The sequence below is a fragment of the Crassostrea angulata genome, chromosome 8, assembly GCF_025612915.1.
Source record: "Crassostrea angulata isolate pt1a10 chromosome 8, ASM2561291v2, whole genome shotgun sequence".
NCBI lineage: Eukaryota > Metazoa > Mollusca > Bivalvia > Ostreida > Ostreidae > Magallana > Magallana angulata.
Window position 1 is genome coordinate 34,465,594 of NC_069118.1, and position 19,379 is coordinate 34,484,972.

General features: G+C 33.9%; 2 protein-coding genes across 2 annotated transcripts in view; both read left to right on the plus strand.

Annotated features, from left to right (window-relative positions):
* The first annotated feature begins 2,551 nt into the window (after positions 1-2,551).
* Positions 2,552-5,452, plus strand: LOC128160919 (toll-like receptor 3). The gene is made up of 2 exons (XM_052824209.1): positions 2,552-2,563; positions 2,903-5,452. Exons 1-2 carry the CDS (start codon positions 2,552-2,554, stop codon positions 5,147-5,149), a joined length of 2,259 nt encoding a protein of 752 aa, XP_052680169.1. The 3' UTR covers positions 5,150-5,452.
* Positions 5,453-13,404: 7,952 nt separating this feature from the next.
* Positions 13,405-19,379, plus strand: part of LOC128159904 (uncharacterized) — a 123,315-nt gene continuing 117,340 nt past the window's right edge. Inside the window, exon 1 of the mRNA XM_052823128.1 lies at positions 13,405-13,791. Within this exon, the coding sequence (XP_052679088.1) occupies positions 13,476-13,791 (316 nt within the window). The 5' untranslated portion in view covers positions 13,405-13,475. The remainder of the gene's footprint in view (positions 13,792-19,379) is intronic.

Here is a 19,379-nt window from a genome sequence, read left to right on the forward strand (position 1 = left end):
TTGCAAGGAATAAATGGTGTAAAAGCAGTGACAAAGACTAGACGTGTGTTTCATCTTACAACTGTTTTGGGTCCACTGATCGGAAGATGTAAATAAATTGCTGTGAACATGTTTGAAGCTTGAACATTATATTCCAGTTTCTAGTTTCGGGATCCATGAATCTTGAATGAAGTTTAGACGGACCTCGGTGACTTCTATTATGTGACGTTTAACGTGAATTAATACGTTGTTTCTTTTGTGTGTTATGGTTCTTTGATGAAATTTTGTGAATGTTATAGATCATGATTGTATTGTAACAGCATATGAGATTGTATGAAAGTTATACTCAAATAAGTTAACTAAATTATAAATAATATATATTTTACCACATCAGGATGTATTTGTATTTGTTTTTTGGTCTATTGGGTATTAATATATTTTGCTCAGCCACAGATACAGGTGCACATGATTTCAAGATTAAGGGACCTTTAATTAGTTATGTATATATTAATGATCAACAGACCATCCTTATAATTATTTTCTTGTCATAAGTGTTTTCGTTTAAGCTTAATAGACCAAATATGAATTTAATATATAGGGTAAAACGAAATAAAATCCAGATGAGAGCATAAATCACCTCATTCAATTCCCTTTCTTGTAAAAGTGAGCAGGTTACTTTATTTAAAGTATTCATATTTACCTTAGACGTCAACTTTTTTTTTTAATTAAAGAAGAGATAAACATGTACTCTTTTTCTTAATCTAATTGTCACAAAGGTGTTTAAAGGTGTTTGATATGGCAAGCCGTATATCATCAATTCAACTGAAAGTGTATGCACAATAAAAAAAAAACGGCTCAAAATAAAACATGTTTATATATTATCTAATCATATTACAAACTAAAATATGATAAAAAGTAAGATTTCATTTTGATTACCATAAATTGATAGCGTGTTCGATACAACTGTTGTGTGCGATGATCCAGTGACACTGATGAACTCAAAATTTATATCAAATTTATCATTTACCTACGTATACTGTATGAAAATAACTAAAAATGAATTAAAACGATAAACCTAAGCAGAACCAACCTTCATCGAACGATAAAGTCATTACACTATAAATGCGGCATCTCTAGAGAGCCAAAGCACTATTATCATTGGTTGTAGATTTTTAAAATACATTAGATTTGAGGGGGTGGGGGTGGACAGAATGTCTAATCTTGAAAGATGTTGATCGTTTTATATTCAATATCCATCAATATTAAAGCACAACAACAATCGTGCATTTTAAACAAATGAAGTTTGTAAATTGATGATAATACATGTGTACGTACATACATACTAAGTACATGTATAGCTTGACGGGCTTTTGGGATTACGGTAGTGCCGGTGAAGATTGTAATTTAATCGATTTCTTTTGAATGTAATCGACCCCATCCCTGAATTACGGCAGTGCTGATGAAGAAGTCACAATTCCAAAGCCGAAAAAGTACAAAGGAAACTGAGAATATTATGATACTTAGGAAACTAAGAAACTCTGAATATCAGGGTACTAAGGAAACTGAGAAACTTTGAATATTAGGATACTTGGTGGCCAACAAATTCTCCGTCAGTCACTTAATAAAATTTGAATTTAAAACTTCAAGATTTAACCCCTTATTTTTTTTTAAAGCAAAAATCTTTCTATATACGTGTAGAGCTAACACCAGTGTAATCTTTTTCAAAAATGGTCAGTATTGTATGACATATAGTATCAATGCAAGTCTCAGAAATGGTGGTGTTTTGTTTTTTGGTTCGTTTGTTTGTTTCTGTGTTTTTTGGTGTGTGTGTGGTTTTTTTGTGTTTTTTTTTTTGGGGGGGGGGGGGGGAGGGGTGTATTCATGGTTACATATGGATAATTTGTCTTCATTAATATATGCAAGTATGTAATTTATCAACTGGGAACAAAAAATTCATCATATAATGCAACATGATTCAGTGTGCCAACATATTTGGTGAACCAATAAATGAATTTAAAAATGACCATGACCACCCAACCCTTTAAATGCCAATTATTATGCGTATATATCGGTCGTTTTTTATATACAGAATTTATAATTTTGATTGGGCCAAGCCTCATGAAGCCTGAACGACGAAAGGAAAACAGTCGAACGATCCTTAATTAATATGAATTCAAATTATTCTACGAAGTTACGTGAAATACATAAGACTGTGTGCCTCTCTTCTTTGTTCAACTTGACTCACGCGAATCTAGATTGGGGGATAAGGATGGTCAGGGGGATCCAGCTCCAAACCCTTCCCCGGAGAACAAAATTATCCCTCGACTTGCATGTACCCACTACCACCTCCATACCAAAGGGGAAAACTCTAAATCCGCGCAACTAACTTGTTCTGTTTTCGTTTTAAAAACTTTATCAAGCAATGTGAGTCCCACTTTTCTGCTATCCTATATAAGACTGTTCAATTTAGAATTTTTATGGCCTGGAGTCAGATTTATGTTTCTTTATAGAACTCTTTTGAAAAGAAGGTGCATTTTCTACTCAAAGTTTTACAGTAAATAGTATTACAAAAATGCAGCAGACAGTAGGTAGATTATAGTGTTTTTCATGTATAATAACTTTTCAAATCAACTCAACGTACTATTATTTTTGTAAATGCTAAATGCATCTATAAACTAAGAGAAAATTTGAAGTATTCGTCGTTCAAAATTTTACGAATTCGTAAATTTTTTATCTGGATTATCGACGTCATATCTTCACCGATAAAATCTTTTTGTATCAACTATATAGATAAATACAAAATTATATGTTAAACAATCTACTGTATATCTTATTTCACCACTAGTTTAGTCAAAGTTTTGTCTTTTATACACTGTGTTTGTCATAACCTCTCAAAACAAGTTTCTTTCTGTTTGTGTTTAAGGTAAAAGGAAGGATAACTTTGTGGCGATTTATCTCCCTTTGCATGATCCCACTGCTTTTATCGGTATCTACTGAGAAAGAAGAGTGCTCTCCCTGTAGATGCTCATATACAGCGTGGCGGGGGAGGGCTGTTTGGACTGCCGACTGCTCGGGCCTCGACCTCTTTGATGCGCCCAACATCACTGCTCCGATTTACATTCTGGATTTGTCCAACAACAATTTAAAGGGGGTCACGCAGCTGAATATTTCTAGATTTCAATATCTACTGTCGCTCAGGATAAGAAACACTTCTCTAAGAACACTACCGTCTGAATTTCTGTCAGGAGGACCGCTTTTACGAGAGATCGATTTTACAGGGAACAAACTAGAATTCTTTTCTCCCGGTTCTCTGGTTAACTTGAAGCATTTGGACACAATCAGGGGCCTGGAGGCTGAGTATTTCAGCGACAATGCTTTCCTGGGGTTTGAATCTTTAAGAACTCTAGAAATCACATTTTCCCAATCAAATATATCAGAAAACATATTTTCAAACTTAAAAATAAGTTCCCTGAATTTAAGATTTTTATCTTCCGAAACTATTCCCGCAAGAATATTGCACTTTGGACAGAAATATCTTTCAGACTTAACAATATTCGCCCCGAAGGTAACCCAACTGAGTGAATCAATGTTTAATGGCCTGTCCTTGCTGGGAAGACTTCGTCTTCATTTTGAAAGCTTGCAGTCGTTGCCAGTACATCTCTTCTCCAATCCGTCCGCTGACGCCATGCCTCGGCATCTGCTAAGACTAACCATCCAAGGAGTTAAGAGTCTCCCGAGGGACATACTGCAGGGACAGCAGCGGCTGGAGAGCTTAACACTCTCTGGGGTTGAAGATTTACCTTCAGGAATATTCGACGAGATTCAAACGTTGCACCACTTGAATTTGTCGACCAGTAACGTAAGAAGAATTTCGCCGTATTGGTTCAGCAAACTGGGGAGTCTCAAGTCTTTGAATCTCAGTAGTTCTGGGCTACAGGAACTTAGGAACGACTCGTTCATCGGGCTGAATTCTCTGTCTGTCCTGGACCTATCGCACAACGATTTAAACAGCCTTCCAGAGTCGGCGTTTGAATACTTCAAGGAAACTCTGCAAAGTCTAAACATTACGGGTAATTCTATTGATTACATCCAAGAAAAGATATTCAGAGGCTTGTTTTCCTTACAATCACTGGACCTCAGTTACAATGGTATTGTAAAAGTTTCCACAAAGGCCTTCACTGATCTGAGCAAGCTGCAAGTATTAAACCTGCGAAACAACATTTTGTATTATATACCAGAAGATGTGCTCCAATATCAAAAAGACCTGCGGATTCTAGATCTTTCCAACAATAATCTCACGACGTTACCCCAAAACCTTCTACAGAACGCCATATCTCTTCGCGTGTTGGATCTGTCAAATAATCCCGTTTCTACATTCCCGGAGAGGTTTCTAGCACACTCGCGTTTCCTGGAGTTCTTGATTTTGGAGGGAAACCCACTTCACTGCGACTGTCGCCTGTTTGTGGTCGAGTCCCAGACATCGGGCCCCATGTTAAACATGACGGGGGTGTGTTTGTCTCCGGACTCCCTGAGGGGACAGCCGGTGAGTGCGGTGATTTCTCAGGAGAGTTGCACCACGGACCAGGAATCATCATCACCATCATCATCATCATCATCATCACCATCATCATCATCGTCATCCAGCACAAAAGGTAGCTCATACGTATACACTTCCACAGTCACCATCAAAACACCACCTACCAGTACCACTTCTCCAGAAATTGAGGAATCTACCCCTACCACCCCCATCACCACTACATCATGGACCGACAATTTTACCACAGTCACCATCAAAACACCACCTACCAGTACCACTTCTTCAGAAATTGAGGAATCTACCACTACCACCGCCATCACCACTACATCGTGGACCGACAATTTTACCACAAGTACATCAATGACACAGGATGTGACGTCATTCAACCAAACTACCACAGATAGTAGGCCAACACGAGTAAGTGAAAAACCAGTTGTGTTTGAGGGAAAGGATTTCGGAAGCGTGTCCTCATCTGGCATGAAGGCGTTCTACATAGCAATAGGCGTCATCGGGGCCCTGTTTGTTTTCGGCGTCATTGCGCATGTCGTCAGGCGTGGTCGACTCGGCATCAGAAGCAGAAGTTACAGCATCAACCAGGAAATTATTCACGGTGATGCCCAGGAACATATCTAGAAACTGGGAATCTTTAAGATTCTTCCTGACATGATCAATGATTTTAGATGTTCTAGAATTGTATTTATTTATTAATATTTTGGTTTGTGTAAACATGCATTTAGAATCAGTATTAAGTGTCACAACTTGTGCTTTGAACAAATCCCCTTAAGTCAAATTAAATATCTACTGTACTTATTTGTGGTTGTAATACGTGTCTAAAAATTGAATAGAAACTGTTTATAATGTAATGTTTTTGGTATTCAATGATAATGAGTTGCATGATTATAGTGCATCATAGTATCCACTATCCACAGGTTACTATGCATGTTTAAACAATATACATGTACATGTAATGCTTTCTTTAATGTTTCATGCGGGATATGAAGGTAGCGACATTGCAGAAAAAAAACATAACCAGCTTTAGCGGGTTATGTAAAAATTTTCTGCAATGTTCACTACCTTCATAACCCGCATGAATCATCAAAGAAAACGTTTTATTGTTTATATTAAGATCTATGTTTTAACTAATCAATAAATTGATCATATAAAGTTTGTGAAATTCACTAAATTACTGTTAACGTACATAAGTAGGTTAGCTAAAGAAATAGCCAAATCGTATCCTGTGAGAGTATGACTCTGACACCATCGTGATTATTTTGTGCAGTCCGTGATTTTTCTTAGGTCGCTGTAGGTTTCAATTGAAGGTTGTAGGTTTCGTGAAGATTTCAATTTTGTCAGTTTCCTGTCTGTTTCAGCCGCTGTAGATATCGACCAATCGATTAACAGGGCGTGTAGACTTCAGTCTTTCTATTTCTATAACTATAAGTTTCCTTAAAAAAAAATAGAGGGAATCATATTCGGTATAGATGTAAATATATTACACTAGTAATTTGTGTCAGAGAGAGAGAGAGAGAGAGAGAGAGAGAGAGTTTTATCAAAGAAGGGTATTGGGTTTTTGGGGATGGGGTCGTTGTTTGGAGTTTTTAAAAAAAAAATTTAAAGGGGGGGGGGGTCTTTCGTCTTTGAGTTTCTGGGTGCGTATTGCTATAATTGCCATGGACAACCATAAAGTGAGTGGCGATTTTTTTTTCAATGAACTGTTTTCTTATTGGATAGTGTCATGGTGTAAATTTTGAAATTACTTTTTATAAGATTTGTAATTTGATCTCTGTACAATGACTGATACCGCGTTAGTTTGGAGTACATTGTCCAAAAAAAAAAACCAACATTCATCGCGACGGAATTGCAATGCAAATGCACACACGTGTGTGTCATAATGCCTTTTTTGTTTTAAAGCCATGTATAAAGAAATTGTATCGTTCAAACTTCAAAGATAACTAAAGTTGTAAAGATTGAGTGCTATGGAATAAAGATAAAAATGCAGTAAAATGAAAAGTGTTGCCCAAGAGGTTCCGGGTATCTTTGATTGAAAGGTAACGTTTAAAACAAATATTGTGAATTTAAGAAAAATGAGTCAGTATTTGATGCCGTCATAACATTTGACATCTAAAAAAGTGATTGGTGGGATTTTGAAAATTGAAAATATATAGATATGAATATATTTATAATTTTAATTCAAGAAAACATCGGTTTAAACGTTCCGGCACGTAGCCTAAAGGGGGGGGGGGTAATGATTTTTCTATAATTTACATTTAAAAAATGATTTAACTTTATTTGGCTTGTCAAGATTTGTTGGTTGAGTCTGCCTTCCCCTCCTTTCAAAAACGATGCTTCGTGCCTGACGTTTGTACATGATCGTGATTTAGTGATCTCATTTAATAGTACTATTAGTCATACACTCAGTGACCACAAAGCAACTTACATTTACATACAACAAAATTCAAATGAAAATATTTCATACATAAGAAAAATTTGGGACTACAAAAATGCAAACCTTATACTACTTAACAATCTTATTAAAGAATGTGACTGGAGCAATATCATTAATAATACAGATGACATAAATACTGCTGCAAACAATTTTACACATCAATATATGTCTATCATACACAAATGTCTACCAGAAAAAACTGTTACTATTAGGCCAAATGATAAACCCTGGATGGATTCACTTTTACGCAAAACTATACGTATCAGAAATAGGTTGAGAAAAAAAGCTCAGAAATCCTGCTAAGATTCAGATTGGTATTTGTTTCGGAAATTTAGAAATAAGGTCAACAACATGAAAAAATATGCCATTTCGAATTATTATGATAATATTGATTCCTATTTGAGTGATGCAAGTAAAAACAATCAAAAGCTCTATTGGAAGTTGATGAAAGATGTTTTTCACACTAAATCTACAACTGAAATACCACCTATGCATTACACAGACAATAATGGCACTGATAAGTTTGCATTCTCAGATAACGATAAGATTGAACTTTTAAATACATACTTTAGTTCAATTTCTAATTTAGATAATAACAATAAGGACTTACCTATTTTGCAACACAAGTGTACAGACAATTTTTCAAACCTTGTCATTCAAGAACACGAAGTTTTTGACATTTTGTCAGTAATACCTGTTAATAAAGCAGTAGGCCCAGACAGTATAAGTCACAAAATGCTCAAATCCTGCAAAGAAACTATTTCAAAACCTTTGTGTCTTCTATTCAACAAATCACTAACATCTAAGACTTTTCCTGACTGCTGGAAATTGGCACATGTAATTCCTTTATTTAAGAAAGATGATCCATCTATCACATCAAACTACAGACCTGTGTCATTGCTGAGTTGTATTAGTAAAATTTTTGAGAGAATCTTGTTTAAACATCTATGCAATTTTTTACACGCCAACAACTTATTTTATAAATACCAGGCTGGTTTTTTGCCTGGACATTCAACTGTTTACCAACTTTTAGAAACATATCATTCTATTGTGAAAAGTATTGACGATGGTAATTACTGCTGTATGATCTTTTGTGATCTTTCAAAAGCTTTCGATAGGGTCTGGCATAAGGGTCTAATTCATAAACTTAAATCGTATGGAGTCTCTGGGCCAATTCTTGAATGGTTTATTAGCTATTTAAGTAATAGAACACAGAAGGTTATGTATAAAAACAAACTCTCTTCCAGCCAATTCATAAATGCAGGTGTTCCCCAGGGCTCTGTTCTTGGCCCATTATTGTTTTTACTCTATGTAAATGATGTGGCTGAAAACATGAGATCAATATGTAGACTTTATGCTGATGATAGTTCATTACAACAGTGTTCAAACAATATTTCTGTCATAGAAGATAATCTTAATTATGATCTTCATGTACTGAAGGAATGGTCAAAGCAATGGCTTCTAGAATTTAATCCACAAAAAACAAAAGTTGTATTCTTTAGTTTTAAAAATGTTGAAAAATTTCCTAATTTGTTGTTTGATGATTGTACCTTGGAATATGTTTCACAACACAAGCATCTAGGAGTATTGTTATCTTCAAATTTAAGTTGGTCTAATCACATAGACATCATTGTTAAAAAAGCTTACAAAAAACTTGGTCTACTTAAAAAACTTAAATTTACTGTATCTAGAGATATTTTAGCACAAATGTATGTATCATTTATAAGACCACAACTAGAGTATGCTGTTGAAGTTTGGTCTGGATGTACCCAATTTGATATGGATAAGCTTGAAAAGGTTCAACTTTATGCAGCAAGAATAGTTTCAGGTCTTTCAGTCATAGCCTCAAGAAATTCTCTATATTTGGAAACAGGATGGGAACCATTAATAACGAGACGAGACCGCCTTAAATTATCTACTATGTTCAAAATTCATAACAATCTTGTTCCTTCTTATCTAAAAGACATAACTCCTGGAATTAGAAATGTCACTTCCAACTATAATACTAGAAACTCCTCAAACTATTCTTTGCCTAGATGTAGATTAGAAGCTTTTAATAAGTCATTTTTTCCTGACACTATTCGTAAGTGGAATAGTCTGAATAATAATACCAAGGAAGCTACTTCGTTAAATATTTTTAAGAAATCACTACAGAGCAATTATACAAAACCTCCTAAGTATTTTTCTTTTGGTAAAAGATTCTTGAATATCATTCATAAAAAATTAAGGCATAATTGTGTTCTCAATTGTGATCTTTATCGGTGTAACATAATAACCAACCCAATGTGTTCATGTGGAAGTTTAGAAAATGCACATCACTTGTTCTTCGTTTGTAAAAAATATTCATCATTAAGACAATCATTTATGTATAATCTTTTATCACTGAACTTTTTGAATATCATTGATGTACATTTGTTACTTTGGGGTGACAACACTTTATCTTATGATGAAAACATAAAAATATTTAAAGAAGTTCATACATTTATACAAAAGTGTGGTAGATTTATCTAAGTTTTTAAATTATTTGCATAACTTTCTTATCCAACCTAATTCTAATTCTAGATTTAAAACTAATGATTTATTTGTATTTCATTACATGTTTTATAACTGTTATCAATGTTAACTGGCATTGTATGGCACTGTAATATATTATGTACAAGGAGAGGACATTCTAAGTTTTTGGAACTTGTGTCCAATCCTTTTGGCATTAGTCAATAAAATATGTTCAACACATAATAGTACAGAATATTTATGTATTCATATGTAAGCTTTATCACACCCATATATAAAGAATTTCATTGACCAAATTTATAAAATCGTATTTCCGACAAACAGTGTTCGCGTCCGCGTGTCGGTCACTTTTCCAATTTTATATTAAAAGCGCACGGACGTAAAACCTCAATAATCTTAACCCTTTATCTTTATTCAAGACTTCTCCCTATTATTGATGAGAAGCGCTCTTGGACAAAAAAGGGGAGGTCACTTTCTCCACCAGTGATCTTAAACAAAAAAAAATGATTATTATCGGGAAATAACTTTATTACGTCATATATCAAAATTATATGAATAATTCATCAAAGGGAATAACATATAAAAAAATTTTACATCAAATTTTTGATTTTAAACATATGAAGTATTTGCGTAATTTACGGTGCCTGAAATTTTGGAATAAAAATTTTGTACAACTTCGTACTTCAAATCACCATCAACTAATTTAACTGGGAAGAGGGGAAAATCAAGGATTTCGTTCTCTCTGTAAGACAAAATGTTCAGAATAAGTTTATAGATGAAACACTTTCGATTAGACCTAATGTGATTAAATTTTCGCATCTGACGACAACTGTGTTTGCTTTTTACAAAGATGTTATAAGCGATGGTCTGTCTTCCACGAGTTTCAATTTATATACAACTCCCACTTTTATTATAATTACTAAAAATATATTTATTTTTTTCAAATTTGTATTTCTGACTCAATTGATAAATACATTTGAATGTTATATAATTCTCCTCGTGTATCATATGATTAAAATGGTGCTGAGAGAAATAATGAACTGGACTGAACAGCAGAAATAAGGAAAAATGTGTCTAATCAACAAACATACAATTGATGATTGAACAAGTAAGGGTGAAAACGCACATAAATTGATAACATGTGAACGAAGAAAAATAAATATTCTGTAATTGATAAGAGTTATACAAGGGTTATAACACATGGTTAAACATTCAACAAAAAATGAAAAGAAAAAAAAGGCAAAAATACGGTAATTAAAATAATTAATAGTTTAAAACCGCTGTCTTATTAAATTTAACACAATGTACCGGCTGAAAGAAAAGCAGACCTTAGACAACTCAAACATGTCATCTGAGTCAACCTGATCCTGAATTACAGTTGAACAATTTTGAGTAATTTCCAATTATTAAGATAGTCAACAGGAATTTGAGATGAAATCAATGAGTCATGGACTCGTTGACAATTAAAAAATTGTTAATTACTAAAAGACAGTAGAAACAACTGGGAAATCCTCCCTTTTTAATGAACGCTTTTTTCATTTTGTATATTGGCAAAGCCAACTGCTCCGCCCCTTTATATTCATTTATTCATTTTATAATATTTATCCATCCATCCATCCTTCCACCCATCCATTCATTCGTTTATTTATTTTTATTTATTTATTTATTTATCTATACATTCTGTTTGTTTGTTAACTTTTCAGAGTCTGTCCTCATTTTGCGGCACTACGTGCTCCAGTGGTGGGTTATCCCGTTTATTGCACACATCGATCTATTTACCAATTCCGAAGCGCAATTTCTGTGCATCAGAGATTAATATGATAGATGTTTTTAACATAAAATTTATGCACTCACTTTATCCCGATCCTGTTTTGTAAATTTGTGTCCTTTTTTTAAAAGTCCACCCTTATTTTTGTCTTCAATTTGTAAGTAACAAATAAATCAAAGTTTTTTATGCAGTTTAAAGTGTGTTTAATGGAACACGATAGTTTAAGTTAATCCCAAAAGGATGCCGAAAACTATAATTAGACCGAAGGGACTACCAAGATAGCTAACTCTGTGAAATACCGGTATATTACTTTATTTTAATAACTTATTCATTATGTTAAACAAAGACTGTTTATACACATGTATGTACACAACCATTCAAAAAACACACGAAAGACACTTTAATCAACGTTTGTTGTAAGCTAACACATTTATGTCATGTAACGTTAATTTTATTAATTATAGTTTATAAGGGATCTTTCATAGCTGAGATATGTGATTGCATTTAACTCATATGGTTTTTCTTCGGTATGGACTAATTAACAAAACTCCAGAGATTTACACAATTAACACAGAACCTGTAACCACAAACTTCCAATTTAAACTGGACAGCGAGATAACCTAGTTCTAAAGATGTTTCAAATACGTCCATTATGTGATAAACACTTAATTTTTATTTAACTGATTTAACTAATTTGTATATCTGCAATATTGTTTTATATTCCATATACCATTGACATAGTTTGAAAGAAATAAACCAAATTACAAATAAATAGGATTTTAAATAAACAAACAAAAAACATGAGCAAGATGCCTACAGAAAAATGTAAGTGCAAATAATCAAAAGTACACTGTATGTGAAATAGATACGGAAAATTTCAGGGGATTTTTTTCTCTCTGGAATTTGATTAAAAATCCGTGTTCGATCTTGATTACCGTGCAAATGTAAACAGGTAAATATGAATCTAAGGAAGAAAAAAAAGGTTAGGGCGCACTTGATTCACTGTCCCACGGCAGGCGACAACAGGTCCAAACTAGAATTAAATGTCCTTGGTGTTGTTAGAGACAAATGTAGAGTTTTATGGATTCGACGGACAGTCAGTACTGTTATAAATGCTATGGACGTTTGCTACGGTTTCTAATCAAGCAATTTCACACACACTTTTAAAAAGTTTGACAATTTAGACAAAATGATCATGGGTTTTTGTGACGTCGGTCTTTCTTCTTCTGTTGTTGTTGTTGTTTGTTGTTCCGCATGTTTATTTTTCTGTTCACACTTTTCACACTCCTGTTGTCTTCATGTTTTGCATATACTTTTATTCTTAATTTTACAGTTCAACAAATAAATGTTCTTAAAAGACATAAATACACGTATGCATCTGTTATTTTTCACGTATGCATCTGCTGTAATTTAATACTAAGTATAGCTAAAAGGGTCCAGTGTCGTGGAGTTTTATTACATTGCTATTACATTGTTATGTAATCAGGTGGACGATATGATGTTAAAGAAAGTGTCCGTCAAAATCTACAGTATAAAATCATAACAATCTCAAAATCTAAAATGATTCGCGATGTATACATTTCTTTTTCTTAAAAGCTTTTCTGCATGGTCGTGTATAATAGACATATACTCTTAAATTTGCTTATTAGATAGCGTGTAGCTCCATTTTCACTATTTGTTGTTCACCATGTCGCAATCGCGCAAACGCGCAATCAATTTCTGTTGCTTTTTAATGCACACATCACTTTTTGGTCCACTTCCATTAGCTCTTTGAATCATATGCTTTTTGATCTGATAAGAATTTTTGACAAAAATAAAAAAGTTGGTATTAAGACATCGATGACACACATATATATATATATATATATATATATATATATATATATATATATATATATATATATATATATATATATATATATATATATATATATATATATATATATATATATGCAAAATGGTAAGGTATTTTGAAATACCAAAACTGTCTTCTTTTGCAATTTTGGAATCTTAGCTTATATACACATATTTTCTGCCTGCCAAAATGCATCTACGCAGTTTTCTATTAAACTTCCCGGTTAGTATAAAGTGTTCTATCACGTGACTAGATTTTAAGGGATCAACATGTACATTTAAAGCTGCCCGGTGAAAAGAATCCCGTTATTAAGCCATCGCCTACACCTCAAGAGGAGTAGGCACATAGAATCTGAATGTATTGTTAAAAACAAAAAATCATGGAGCAAAATTCGGGCGGGATTTTCGTATTCCTGCTGTTAGTATTGGTTTGGTTACCGGGAATATCGTCCAGCATTTGTAACACGACCGGTGACAGACTGTTGGTGGGGGAGAGAGAGGAGTGTGTCCTCCCCGTGGGTCACTATGCTCTGAGCGAGGTCAAGGTCGACGGGAGGGTGCAAGTGACCGGAAATGGCCGTCTGACTCTGAACGTAAGCGCATTGTTCATCGGAGCGAGTGGTAGCGTCCGTGCAGACGGCAGCGGGTACGGCGCGGAAAATGGACCCGGAGCAGGGACTCCAGACGGATCTGGAGGTAACTAAAGATTTCCCTCCCTTAGATTTCTGTTTCAAAGTGATTTGTTTCGTTGCTTTGGGGTTATTTGGTTAATTGGTTGGGTTTTTTTTTTGTATTCCCCGTGGTTTTCGGGGCGGGGATGGGATGGGGGTTGTTGGTGAATGGACAGGTGCGTGTTTTATTTTTTTCCCCGTTTGTGATCTAAAAAGCCACTGAATATAACAACAAGATTGATTATTCTTTCTTGACAAGGTAACACATACATACTAGTCATCAAACACAGTGCACTACTTTATTCAATTTAAATAATTAAAGCAATTATTCAAAGTATATGTAATATGTTTAAAACTAGTATGACTCTGAAAAAAAAAAACACCACAAAAGGTATTTAGAATCAAATACACGTGTATGATTATCTTTGCGTAATATCATAACGCCTCCACTACTATTTTATAAAAGTCCATTAGGGGTGATATGGAGGGTTATGATATTTAATTTATCTAGATCCTCGAGATCCAACATTCCGACATGCCACACCTGGCGGGTGCCCTAGCCAAGGTGTTTCTGGAATGTCTCCTCCTCTACCCGGGGAGTAGCCCGTGTCCCAGTCTGTATAAAAGAGGAGGCAGAAAGACAGCTTCCAGATGACTACTCTTTTATTAATTTAATATGACATTTTAATATCGTACTAGGACTTCGCTCAATACGATATTTCAGTTGATTTGATCCTCGGGACCTTATTCGTCCTTGACCAGACACCTGGCGCTGCCTGTGCCACGTTATATAACCCAGATTTATCTCCTCCTCGACCTGGGGAGTAGCCCTTTCCCTGTACAAAAAGAGGAGGCAAAAGACAGCTTCCAGATGACTACTGGAGAGCTGTGTTTCCCGCACCCCCATTTTATACGCACGGACACTGCGCTACAACATTCTCCTCCTAATAAGTAAATGCGATCAAGTGCATACTAATGATCTGACGCATCGTGGTCAGTAGTAGCGTTTTTTAAGATTTCTGACCCAGCGTCGACAGGCTCATTACTGGACTTAATAACACATTTCTCCATGAACATAAATAAACATACCCTATCTTTTTAAAACGCGTGTATTTTAACCATTTTCTATAGAATTTCCGTTATGATAGTAATATGAACGTAAATTGAGGATTTTATCAAAATATAGCTGTAAAGGCAAAATACAAAAAAAAAAGGAGTGGTCAATAATAGACTCAATTCAGCCAAAGGATACAGTCACTTGACTGGCGAGACAAGTATGAGGTTAGCAATAAGTGTCATTTTGTTGTAAAAGCCTGATGACTTCTAATTCAGACAGAGCTTTTAAATCAGTCAAGAGAGAAAGAGGGAGATTTCGTTAACTTAAATTGAATTGAAATAATTTCATTGAAATTAAAAGGAATGATTTGATTTTTACGACTCTTTCTTGAATTACGAACGGGATTTTATGTTTTTGTCATTGAACATGTCTATACTTGTCGGTTACTTCAAGAGTTACATTTTTAAGTTAGTAAAATAAAGGAAGGAAAAACAATTGCAAGTTTTTTTTGTCATTTGTATCAAAATTGAAATGGGCGGTTAAAACCGCATTAAAGTTGATTTGTAAAAAAAAAAAAAAAACACTACGCTTGTACATGTTTAAAGCGTAATGAAATCTAGCCAGCAATTTTTCAATATTTCAATGCATTTTCAATTAAGATTATTATGACTTCTTTATTGCATTTTAATCGCATAAAATAGTACATTTAAAATTTAAGAAAATTGTCCCATGATTTTGAATAGAATTAGTAGGTACATATCATGACATCGCTAATAAATGGTGTTAATATTTTCAGAAATAGTTTTCATTTTTTAAAAGAAAAACCCAATTAATCGTCCCAATTTTGAAAACAACAAATTCCATCACTACAATCGATTACTCTTCAAAATCTTAAGTGCCCAGACAACTCGATTGATTGAGGAAACTGTATTTTGATTTTTTTTTCTAGAAGATAGGAGAGAACTTTCTTTTTGGTTTTTGATATAATAAAGTTAAAAAAAAGATTTAAAAAATCATATAGTAGGTATATATTATTACTTATGCGATGACCCATAAAAGAATATGCCGAGTTTTATAAGTCATGAATAAAAACGGGAACGCATACTTCACGGTCGAATTCAATTTGTTAAAGGCGTATATGCCATGGCCATGAACTTGGTAGGCCTTTTTTTTCAATGTAAACCGTATATCTACTCCTGAGAAAACGAAAGAGGTTATGACAATGACAAGTCGGTATTTTACATTGAAAACAGTAAAGCACTGTGGCGACGCATTTTGAAAACAAATACACGCACTTTGAACAAAAAATGTTCCAAGTGCGTTCAATTTGAGACCAAGACAACGCACTTTGAGATTTTTTTTCCAAATGCGTTGGTATGACCGATATTAATACACTTTTAAACAAAGATGTTCAAAGTGCGTTGACTTTTTCACAGATTTATTTATTTTTATTTCAAAGTGCGTTTTAACAAAGCACTCATCAGTGGGTTACTTTCGTCTCGTTTAATTTTCGCCCTCCTACACTTGCTAACAGTTTTGCCCTGTATTCAATTCGCCCAAATGCAGTTGTGTTTGAAGAAAGATAATACCGGAATTAAACATCGGAATTCGCCCAGTTGTAAATTCGCCCACTGGCAACGAGGGGCGAAAATAAAACGGGGGCGAATATTTCCCCGTATACAGTAATTATGAAGAGGAAGGGAACCTGGGTTTTTTTTCTTTCTAGCATGTCTTATATTTTCCATTAAGATGATTGAAAATTTTAGCAGACAATAAATTAAACCGGAGAAATAAAAAAAAAAATTTTACTAAAGTTGTTCCATCATGTCTGTTTATTATTACAATATCTTTGTCCCCTATGAAGTACAACTGCACTTCATATATATAGTGCAAAACACAGTGCATCTGTACCTATGAGGGACGACCTTGATTATATCATTTAGTGCAACTGTACTCAGGTCCTGTCAGAAGTACCCGTATTAGACAGAACATGAAGTAACTGACAGCTAACAATGGACATGAATGTAGACTTCTGTGTCAGACGTTTACTGTTTAGAGGCATAACAGAACAAAATATTATCCGTTGTATCTTTAAATTGATTATATAGCGATGGCTGCCAATAAGGAGAATAAAGAAATCTACATTACAAAAGATGTCGCACGGTTTTCGTTCATTTGGTATGAAAATGGCGGCACAATAGCTAATTGTTTTCGGAATTCCAACACTGTGGAAAAAAAATAACTGAGAAAAATATGATACTGCCTGGATTCCAAAAACAAAACAGTTTCATATTGTGATTTCAAAGATTTGTCATTTTATCTTCTGCACCCTGCATGTCATTGCAACTCAACAACTGTTCCACAAAAGCCTATTCATAGCAAAGACACAATAAATCAATGAATGCTAAGAGCAAATGTTAATTGAAAACCTGTCTACGTGTAAACCATAAAAATGATGAAAATGCATAAACACTTCAATTTCCTTCAATTCAGAGTACATTGTATATGTAATTCTCGCTTCTCACTCGGCTTTGTCATCTTTTGTGCGCGTTCGAAACTCGTCAATGACCGTTTTAATCTTCTTATTATTATAATCCGTGACCATACAATAACATATATGGTTATGCTTATAACGAACCTTATTTATTTCAGGTGTACATATTGTGTATATATACATGTTTATCTCGTTAATTTTTAACCGGATTTTCCTACGGAAAAATCCGGTTATTAAAATGGTGAAAATGGTGAAAATGGCGGGAGGCTGCCAAAAGGGTACCCTCATTGTACGGATAACTCCTCCTACAGTTTTCCAGATAGGAAGTTGTTCTTTTGCAGATCAATTGTACATATATCAGAGGTGTGCATATTGCTAGGATTTTGATTTCCGATAATCTATGAAAAAAACCCAGCTTTTGAACTTAGTCATTGTTTGGCAAAATATTGCATATAGGATACCCTCATTGTACGGATAACTCCTCCTACAGTTCTCAAGATAGGAAGTTGTTCTTTTGAAGATCAATTGTACATATAACAGAGGTGTGCATATTGCTAGGATTTTGATTTCCGATAATTTATGAAAAAATACCAGCTTTTGAACTTAGTCATTTTTTGGCAAAATATTGCATATAGGATACCCTCATTATACGGATAACTCCTCCTACAGTTCTCAAGATAGGAAGTTGTTCCTTTGCAGATTAATTATACATATATCAGAGGTATGCACATTGCTAGGATTTAGATTTCTGAAAAAAAAATACCAGCTTTTGAACTTAGTCATTTTTTTTGGCAAAATATTGCATATAGGGTACTCCATTTCACTGGATACGGGTTGACATGGATTATGGATACAGTTCAAATAAAAGAAAACCCGGTTTGCTGTCACATTGACAGCTTTTCACTTGTTTAACAATTGGTTAAATAAAGTATTTAATGAAACCTTTTAATCTGCAGACAATTATAAAATCAATGGTAAATTAAGTAAGAAAAAACATAAACACGCAAATCAAGTTTTAATCATACTCTATATAGATTTATATTTATAACAAGTGCGTTGATTGCAACGTATTTCAAATGCCGATAACTGTGGGCAGCAGTTAGTTCTCTCTTAAACAAACATATCACTTCACTTACCAACAGACGTATATACTTGTAATGAGTAAACTACATGTATGTAGAATGGGTCCTATTTACTGAGATTTGTGTGCGTGTAAATGTACATTTACACTTTTCCATTAACATAATTCTTATTAGACCAGTCTAAATATTTAACTTTAAACAAATCTGTTAACATGAAACGTGTTGACCCCTTTTGAACAAATACTCCAGCGTCAAAGAAGAAAAAGAAGCGATCTTTAATTTATGTTTTAAATAGTCATGTGTTTGATTTAAACAACGTCCATGGAGAGACTAACCAGTTTATTGGACCAATTACTGACCAACTGATGAAATTTCATTTTCGAAATACGGTGTCGTTTCGCAGCCCCCCCCCCGGGTTTTCTTGTGACAAAGTACCGTATAAGCGCATGCTTATAAATGGACAGTGTATAAAAATGAGAGAAATTCTACTACATGTAAATAGATAGCTTTCAGTTGTGGAAAATCTACTACTAGTATATATATATATATATATATATATATATATATATATATATATATATATATATATATATATATATATATATATATATATATATATATATATATATATATGGCTATTTTTCTGGTAAGCAACACTGCTTTATAGCCATTTCCGGGGAAAAGATGGCTAGGGGGAAATGTACTATTATAACATCGGTTGGCGGTAAACACTTTCGGCATGATAAAATTTATTTATTCAGTACCAACTGACAATATAAAATTAATATGAATTAATATCACACTAATTAATTAATTTCGTTGAATATTAAAAAAAGTAATAATAAGAATACAAAACGTTTTCGAACAACGTGTGTCTGTTATTTAAACATCATGTAACCATAAACCAGGAGGCTTTAAGTAAACACTATGCTCAAAAATGAATTTTAAGTCAACTAATAAGGTCATTAATGCAATCTCAG